The 10,074-nt window shown below is 39.6% G+C and overlaps 1 protein-coding gene across 1 annotated transcript; it reads right to left on the reverse strand.

The window, feature by feature from the left end:
• Positions 1–416: 416 nt before the first annotated feature.
• Positions 417–5,786, reverse strand: LOC149303070 (avidin-like). Its single transcript, XM_089481821.1, has 4 exons — positions 5,601–5,786; positions 1,045–1,186; positions 714–834; positions 417–450 (listed from the first exon to the last, which is right to left on the reverse strand). The coding sequence occupies exons 1-4, from the start codon at positions 5,784–5,786 to the stop codon at positions 417–419; spliced, it is 483 nt and encodes a 160-aa protein (XP_089337947.1).
• Positions 5,787–10,074: the final 4,288 nt, after the last annotated feature.

Genomic DNA, 10,074 nt, shown 5'->3' on the forward strand with positions numbered 1-10,074 from the left:
ATAGTTCTAACATTAATGTGCGTATTAACCTAACATTTAATATTAGTTAGAAAGTAGTAGTCAAGTTTTTAAGAGAAGTTTTAAAACAGGGTATCTTGATGATTAGGTTGTGGCATGCCGTGTGAGGAACGTAGTCAGAAGCAGATGTTTGGACAAATTACAATTATTTTCACACTACAAAAACCAAGTATTGTGTGTTTCAGAACAAAAGTTAACATCCTCATGTACCTGGCATTCGTTACGAGTATGGATTTTGGTGGACAGTACAATGTTTGCATGCAGAATGATTCTTTATTGTGTAAAATACCAGACAAAACAAGCCATGCAGCAAATCAGATACATGTAATTGTGTCGCAGATGGCAGAGACAGCTAAAGAGATGCGAATAATCATACAGTCCTCTTCCTTTTCTCTTCTTTATTTGATCGGGGTAAACGTATTGACACCAACTCTGAGGGGATCAAGCAAACAATATTTTGACATGTAAATGTAGTAAGGACCCTTTGTTGATATAATGTGTTATCACATTTTCCACATAAAATTCATAGACCAATCTGTAGATGAAGCTGAAATGCAATCTGCTTGTGGGTTATTACAGCAGGTTTCGGTATCTAAAATTCTTGTTTCTGCGTAACACAGCAACTAGCCTGACTTTCTCTTTTAAAGCAATCCACCATATCTAATTTAGCTTTGTTAGCATGTCGTTATACATACCTTGTTGCCCCCCAGTTGTCTGCTTCTGTATTGGCAACTGACCTCAGTAGCCATGTTGTATGCAGGACTTTCTCTCCTGTTGAGGTCACGAAACACTGACCCGTAAAGACCGTTGTTGTATCTAAAGGGAGGAATTGGAAATGTATTTTAGTGCAACAGCATTGTAAGTAAATTGAGTCTTGATTGAAAAACGAGAAACATCCTTTAGATTATTAATTTCATATCTGATCAAATAAGCAAAGAGGTTTTCTTGCATAGAAATTCGCATTACTTGTAAATTTCCATTGCACAGTAAATCCAAATGTGGGATGCGGAGAGAATTGTTGCCAACCCACAAGAGGGGATTGTATGATGTTCCGAGATGCGTCTGACACGGCAGTCAGGTAAGATCCGTTAAAGCTTCCATCATTAGATACTTGCGATATGGTCATATTAGAGCCTAGATCATTCTTCCAACGACCGTTTACAGAACACTGCAAAGCAGCAAGACACAGGTGACATATTGTGTTTAAATAGATACACTAAAGTTTTTATTTCATAACCCAATGTATTTTGTAATGTTGCAGTAATTTTAAGAGTCTCTTAAAAGTGGGACTGAGATTGGGAAACAAGAAAATTGCTCCATTGGAGCAAGAGGAAGTATTTTGAATAAAAGTATTAAACAAATACATTGTTTACAGATTGTGTAAGCGCCACCAAATAAGCCTTGAGGAAGCCTGTCCTGTTGGCAGCTTGTAGAATCTTCTTGATGGCTTAGTTGCCCAGAGAGCCACAAGAGCCAGAACCTCTTGTTTAAAGACTCGGAGCTCTGTGCAGACAAATGTATAGCAAGTAAGCTTCAGGTGGCTCATATCAAAGCCATACCTTTAATACGCTAAGTGTAAAACATTGTAAAATACTTTACAAAAGGGCAAAATATATACTTAAATAAAAACGCATACCCCTTTCAATAGCAATGTAACATCAGTTTAAAAAAATGCTACCCTATTAATGTCTTTTATATAATGTATGAGGAACGGTTTTGGCCCCAAGTGGTCATACTGTACTCAGGGGATGCAGCTAAATATACATTGGGTTTGCTGGAAGCCTTGGCACCTACCCTGCTTTAGTTTTCAATTCAGATTTTTTTTTTAATGATGTTTTTGTGTTATATTGTAAATTGAGTTTTAAACTGAAGCCCTACAGCCTTATAAGAAGAAAAAGCAAAATCGGATCTCTTCCGAGACGTACACACTTTTGTACATGATCTCAAATCGCTGTGGAAGATGGTTTTTGTGACCTATGTTATCTTTGCAGCATGCTCCGTTATGCTGTAGTGACCCAGAAGCGTCGCATCACAGTTGCTCTGGGGTTTACTTGTACAGTTAGTAAGTGGTGGGGCATAAAGGGGCTTGGAAAAAGAGACCAATTCTGCAAGGGGGCTGAGTGTCAATCACCCCTAAATATAGAAAATAGATAGGAATATGGTTACACGCCTTTTGACCAGCACAATTCAAAAGAACATTCCACCTACAGAATTTACTGCAACATTAGAAACATCATTCATAATTATTTCATCACAAAGCAAATACACATTGCTACAAAAACTGAACAAAAGTTTCTTAAAACTTTCTGTATATATATTTTTTTAACCCCAGCGGAAGCTAAGACTTATCTGCATGAAGAAAAGAAAAAAATCGGTTACATTATAACCCTAGTTTCATTCCCTTGTCTTACCACAGTGCCCGTGGAGACACAGATGGAGAGGAGAACAAGTCCTAAGACCTGAATCATTGTCATTCTGAAGACTCGAGGAACTGAGGGAAAACTGTGTCTTCAGCTTGCTGAACTCTTAATATATGCTCTACCCTCCCTTTTTATAGCACCTGATGACTCGCTCAATGACTACATCACTAGTGATCCTTTTCACTTTCTCTATTTCAAAACATTCAGAAGACCCATTTTTTATCAATGCATTTGCAGAAGCTAAGTGGCTCAAGTTTTGTGCTTAAAGAGAATCTGAGTCACAGATGTTTTTTAAATACATATTTTTGACAGTGATCCATAATTACATGGAATCCATATTAATCATTATTAGGTCTTCATCTGTAAGGGACCTCTTAGATCAGCGGGGGCCCTAAGCAGCAACATAGTAGCATCATCCTTGGTGAAAGTTTCTTTTTTTAAACCATGGTAAATTTATTTTAAAAGTATTAGTTATCAAGATACGTTGGCATTTGCCCATATTTAAAGATACAGTGTAATTTACCTGACACCCACTATAGAATATGACAGGAAAGTGCTCACATTTAAAGTACACTCCAGACATCAAACGAATGATCCCTTTAAATGTTTGTGTGGTCCATTTTGCAAATGCATGGGGAGCTTCTGCTAGAATCCCCCCAATTGTAATGCCCTGCAGGAGATGCATTTCTACTGAATTATTTCCATTGATTTTAGGAGCACTTTCCTGCCACTGATTGGCTGCTTAAGCGGTTAACCACCCATTGATTTCACCGAAAGTACCAACATCTTAAGCAGCCAATCTGTGGCAAGAAATGTGGGGTCATGGGGAAGATGGAAGATTTTGCACCATGGCTGCGTGTCAGGTGTTCTTTTTTTATTTTTTAGTTTAGTGTCAGGGACAGTAAACTGTCCCTTTAAATCAATGGGATTATATTTCACACATGCGCACAGGGGTCTGGACCCTGCTCACACTGGATGTGATTGGAGATGAGCAGACCACATGTAGGGCGATGTGCGTGGCTGAACACATTTCCTGCAAGTTATTTAGCTGTGATGGAGTGAGCCTTTAAATATCCTAACCCCTTAACGACTAGAATATGGTGGCAGATGCCTGATTTAAAATAGTTTAGATCGTTGATGGCCTCCTAATCATAAACAGTGTTACTGAAATACCTCAATAGTGAGGCATTCAGTGACACTGAAAACCAACCCCAGGACGCACTGTTACCCATCACTTGGAATGGTGGCAAGCATCACTTTGAGAGATGTTGCCTCTGACAAGATCAAGATGGCGGCATCCATTAAAAATTAAACTTGTTTTCAGACCCTCCTGAGAACTCAGCTGCAGGTTGAATATAAGTACTGCATACAACCATGCAAGTCAATGCAACCAGCCAGCCAGCTTTCTAATCACAACATAAGTAAAATATAAAAAAATATAATTGTTAAATAAATAAAAATGTTGTAACATTTAAAAATAATTATGCAGCGATGTCACTGGAGAACCATCCAGTTCCAACACAATGTAAAAAAAAATTAAAAAAGTCGAACAATATTTATATATAAAATAGAAGCGTTAAAATTAGCATTAATATGGCATTTTAGCCCCCAAAACCTGACAAAGCTATGCATGGGTGGTATCACTGTACTCATGAGATGTTGCTGAACACATATTGGGTTTTGTTTTATCAGTGTCATATACCAAAAGCTGTAAATTCATATTTGAATTACAATGTGTGTGGGGAAAAAAACACAAAAAATACCAGCATTGATGGGTATGGTTTGGTGGTGGTATATTGAATATAGCAAAAAAATAATTTCAAATAGCAAAACACTACTTGTACACAAAAATACCAACCCCAAACATACATTAGTTATTTTAAAACTCAGGACAAATATAAGACAAATTTAGAATTTATTTAGCAGGTTTTTACACCACTTTTTAGTGATTAGCTGTTATAATAAAATTTTTTTTTATCTAAAGCAAGCCCTTCTTGTTCTAAAAAAACCCCCAATATAGAACTTGTGTGGGTTCACTAAATGAGAAAGAAGAAAATTATAGCTAAACACAAGTACTACAAAAATGTTAAAACAGCCTCGGTCAGGAAGGGTACAAAAAGAAAAAAAACCAGCCCAGTCCTTAAGGGGTTAAATAAGGGTTAAGGTTGTTCCTGCCGTAAAACAAAACCTTGATGATTAAAAAGCCTAAATTAGATTAATTGAACAATATGGTTCGATGTCTAGTTATAAAATCAATATGGGGAAAACCCAGGTAATCTTGATTTGACCATATATGGTGGGATTGCTCCCAACTACTTAATCTTAAAAACAATATTTTGCACATACTCAGACTACTTTTCCAATTTCAGGGGCAACTAGACCCACATATGTTCTTTTCCATCTGGGTCTAGAGAAGTTCCAGATAAATCAGAGGATACTAATTATACATATATTCCTCGCTGTAAAAATTTGTATTGCAAGATTATGGAGAAATGCAGACCCAATTAGCTGGAAACTAGTCATTAAACAAATTAAACATCAATATATAATAGAAAAAGGCTATTTCCATAGACATGGACTATTAGCCCTGATCGTGAATAAGTCAAATCCATTTAAACACTTTCTGATGTTCCCGGATTAATTTCCTAGTTTCCCGCTCAACTGTTAGGATGATGTATGAATGGGTATGCTAGATGAATATCTGTGATGTAAAGGCTACTAGCTAGCCATGATGTGGGAGGAAGGGGTAGACCTGGAAATAACTTGTAGACTGGTAACATTGAAGTAATTAAACTTCAGATTACCATTTTGTAAAATGTACATGTTCTTAAAGTATGGAATTTACATTTATATGTATGGTCTACCCCGTGAATGTAAAATTATGAGCACAATTTATACAAATGAAAAGTACCCCCATAATGCTGGGCCAGGCTGGGAATAAAAAGCAGCCCTAGAAATATTTAGACACCAGCCTCATATATTTTATTGCATGGCCGTGCTCATGTGCCCAAATGCCACACCAGGGACGTAACTAGAAACCACAGGGCCCTGATGCGAAAATTCCCTGTGTTACCCCAACTTCACAAGCAACATGTCCCACAGTGCCACCTTTGCCACGAAACACATTCACTCATACTCACCTCCCCTACCCCCTTACCTCACCTGCAGATTTCTCTTGTCTGGGGGCTGGCCAGGTAGAACTGGGGCCACGTTGATGTATATGTGGCCTGAGGACCGCCTAATGCAGGCCCATGTTGGCCAGCCCACTGGTGCATATCCCATTTTGGACAGTCTGGCCCTGGGTAATCTGCGGGCCTGCGTTAGGCTGCCATTGGGCTGAACAGCCATAACATTATGACCACTGACAGGTGAAGTGAATAACACTGATAATCTTGATATCATGGAACCTGTCAGTGGGTGGGATATATACAGGCTTTGTCGTTAAGGGGTTAAAGGATCTGCTAATGTCTTGGTTCCAGATACCACAGCACACCTTCAGAGGTCTAGTGGAGTCCATGCCTCAACTGGTCGGGGCTGTTTTGGTAGCAAAAGGGGAACCTACACAATATTAGGCAGGTGGTCATAATGTTATGGCTGATCGGTGTATAACACAATAACTTCTCCAAAATGCCTTCTACTTCCTTAATATAAATGTGTTTTTTTCAGATTGAAAGGGGTTTATCAAAAGCCTGCACAGTTTCTAAAACATGAGGAAAAATGTTACCCTACTTCTTATAAATTTCTTTCTTTCACAAAAGACATTAGAACAAGTTTCTTGCTGTAGTATGAGGGGCCCGCCTAGTCTTGGCCAACATTGACCCCAGCAAATACACTCTCTGTAAGTGACAGGGATCTGTGCTGCAGGAGCAGTGGCGTCAGCGGGGGGGGGCAGAGGGGGCCATGGCCCCCCTACATCATGCTGTGCCCCCCAATTGAAACGCCTTTTATTTTTTTTGCAGCCCGGAGGAAGCGCTAGACGTGGAGGAGAGAGAGAGGGGTGCCAAGAGGTCGCTCAAGTTTTCAGCAACCTCTCGGCGCCCCTCACTCTCCTTCGCGAGGCTACTGTCTTCAGTGTCTTCGTATGCTAGAAAGCATATAACTACAGACTTTATGGTGCCAACCAACATATACATTAAACAAAGCAAGGAATCTGCAAACTTTTCAACTGTTTGCAAAATGTGTAGTTTTGTGCTTGCTTACATGTGTGTTTGTACAGTTTTTTTGTATATTTGGAGGTGTCAGCCAGAATTGGAGGCTTAAGCATTCCTCTCAGCAAACAGGTGTCTCATTAATGGTGTCCAGAGCGGGCTATACATTGCAGTCTCAGTCTCAGTGGGTTTAAAAGGTAGTGTAGTCATTTCCATAATAAGCAATACAGCAATATTAAGATTAGATGCGGCTCGCCAAAATTGGGTTACTTTGATGTAACATAGTAACATAGTTCATAAGGTTGAAAAAAGTTCAACCTATAAAGTAGTAGCAGCCTGAACAATATATGGCCATATAGTGTGACAGAAAATGCAATTTTTTTTATATAGAAATAATTCAATAACCTGGCATGATGCACCATTATTATCCTTAAATATTATATATTAGTAAATATATATTGTATAGATTTTATCAGTCATAGATGTCAAGCACAGATATAACAGACCAATTCTGATCCCTTTTTGAATATGGGCTCTCACCAAACTCCAAGAAAAAGCTAATGTTCATAGAGAGTTGTTGTCTAGCTGTCTTGCAGAGCTATTGGTAACAGATGGGGCAAAAATAACATCATACCTTACGTCACTGATAGCATGGACATAACAAATCCTTTCTGGGAGGGACAATGGCCTTTAGCATATACACCCACTGTCTTACACACATACACATATATTCGTTCACACACAATACAATCAATGCCTCATATAAAGTTGTGGGGCTGGGTGCAATTAACCACCTCTCAAAACTGCAGCATTATTCCTATGTGGTACACAGTAGAGCCCTGCGCTGGACTGGTTTTTGAATCCCGCTCCCGCTGATTTTTTGACCAATCCCGCCCGCTCCCGCAATGTGGGTGTTCCACTCCTGCATGCTCCAGCCACATTCGTGGCCAATCCTGCCTGCTCCCGCCACATTTGTGGCCAATCCCGCCAGCCACATTTGTGGCCAATCCCGCCAGCCACATTTGTGGCCAATTAAGCCCACCTCCTTACCTGAACTGCAGATTTCCTGCGCAGTCCCGCAAGGCTGCCTTCACGCTGCTCCCTCACAGCATCTCTTCTCTTGCTCCGCCCAGGAACAAGGCGGAGTCACGGGAAGTGATGTCACATCACGTGACTCCGTTTTGTTCCTGGGCGGAGCAAGAGAGGAGACACCGTAAGGGAGCAGGGAGAAGGCAGCCTTGCGGGACTGCACGGGATTACAGGGACCCGCAGGTACAGTGCCTGACCGCCCGCAACCCCAGCAAGACCGCCCGCGTCCGCAACTTTCTTGGCAGGTCCCGCGGGACCCGCCTCCCAATGCAGTCCTCTAGTATACAATACTTCAATGACTGATACTACCGATTGCCAAAAGAAAAGTGGTATCTCTGGATTGTATTGCTGCGTTGTGCTAGTTGACTTAATAAAGGGACAGATAATTGTTACATTCATCAGTTACTACAGTGTATTACTTTCAGTGGAAATGATTTTGCATATTATTTGCATGTACGGGCTCAAAATGCATTGTTTTCAATGGGTTTAGGGACCGCCAATTGTCCTTAAGGGGTTAACATAAAATATACATAATAGTGTACGCACATGTAATAACATTAGCAGCTACAGTCAAGCAACTAAGAGCTTTCAAAAATCAGTCAGAACTGTCGCAGTGGCAACAAACAGGTATTGAAAGTGCGAAGAAGATAATTATCTTGAAATAAGTAATTGCCAGTAAAGCTCGGTGAGGTGTCAGTAATCCGTATTGCAGATATCTGTGGGTGGCAGAAAAGTTGTGTCCACTTCTACGGTAATGGGTCCTTTATTCATACATCACATTACTAGGCCCCCTGGCTTCCCCCATGGTAAATCGTCTTGTAGTCAAAACTGCTTCCACAGGTAGGTAGTATTTTAGGGGCAGGTAAAGAATGCATAGTAAAGTACTATATTAATCTATTAGTTCTTATATGCTCATCATTAGTGAGGCTGTTTGGGACAGTGTCTTTTAATGTTTTCAATAGCTAGAACATTGTTCTATTCCTTGCTTTTGTTCTTCCAAAAATTGATTGTGATGTGAAAAATATGCATCACATTGTCAAAAGGATTACAAAATGCTGGTCTGTTGTCAATAAAACTAAAAATATTACATCATTCAAATGACTGTTAAGATAATTTGAAGCCAATTGCAAAACAACCCTTAATGGTAAACAAAATACTGAAATACCTATCCAAAGTTTGAAAACAATGTAACTTGGGAAATTACCTTAAATGGAAAAAAATTCTTGTGTGCTCATTGTATTGCCTCTCAGCTTCCCTATGCACACGGACCTCTGTCTATGTACTGGCTCTTGGCTCATCTCACAAATTGGCTCCATGAGACTGGCAACCAGGGGTGAACCTAGGGTTACTGTATGCCTGGGTGCAGTATATCTATGTACATAACCCTCCCTTTACAAAGCTAACACACATTCTAACATGCAAGCTTGCTCACTCACACACTCTAACACCACAAAGTTACTGTTACAGCATTCACTTACACCCTCCCACACACAATGCTTGCACCATACACACACTTGCACATTCACTCACACAAACACTATATGGACACAATTTTTGAGACACACCTTAATTTTTGAATGTAGGTGCAAGTTAGCCATGCAGTCTGCGTTTACAAAGATTTGTGGAAATAACGGTTCATTCTAATGACCTCAGTGAATTAATGTGTGGTACTGTGATAGGATGCCATTGCCTTTGCAATAAGCAAGTTTGTGAAATGTCATCCCTGCTAGATATTCCATGATCAACTGAGCAACTCAGCCACGAAGCAGAAGACCATGTAAAGTCACAGAGCGGAGTCACCGAGTGCTGAGACGCATGGTGCTTAAAAGTTGACAACACTCTGCTGATTCCATAGCTGAAGACTTCAAAACTCTCACTGACATCAGCACAAAAACTGTGTGGCGGGAGCTTCATGGAATGGGTTTCCATGGCCGAGCAGCTGCATGCAAGCCTCACATCACCAAGTACAACGCCAAGCGTCACTGCCTCTTTTTTCACATTAGGTATTGTGTTTTTTTATGCCTGGCTGGGATTTTTTCTGTCTTTTTAAAAGCAAATATGTTTAATGTTTACAATGAATAATATATTTATAAAAGAGAACAATGTAAAAGAAACACATTTTCATAGTTTTTCCAATCTAAATTTAGCTAAACTAGTTAAAAAAACCAATATATTAGTGTCTTGGCTTTAAAAACACCAAATATATATGATTTCTGATAAAAAAAACCAAAAGTTAGAGTTAATTGCAGAAAAAACAAAAATGATTTTAAGATGTGCCCTTAACGTGTAGAAAACGGACCAAAAATGTTACACATCATAAACTACCCAAAAGAGAAAAAGGGAATTTCCTAACAAAAAAATCCATGATTGTATGGCTGCAAAATGTGTAAGGCATGTAA

This window comes from Sceloporus occidentalis, unplaced genomic scaffold (genome assembly GCF_023333645.1).
Source record: "Sceloporus occidentalis isolate IW3139 unplaced genomic scaffold, rSceOcc1.0.p SCAF_16, whole genome shotgun sequence".
NCBI classification, from domain to species: domain Eukaryota; kingdom Metazoa; phylum Chordata; class Lepidosauria; order Squamata; family Phrynosomatidae; genus Sceloporus; species Sceloporus occidentalis.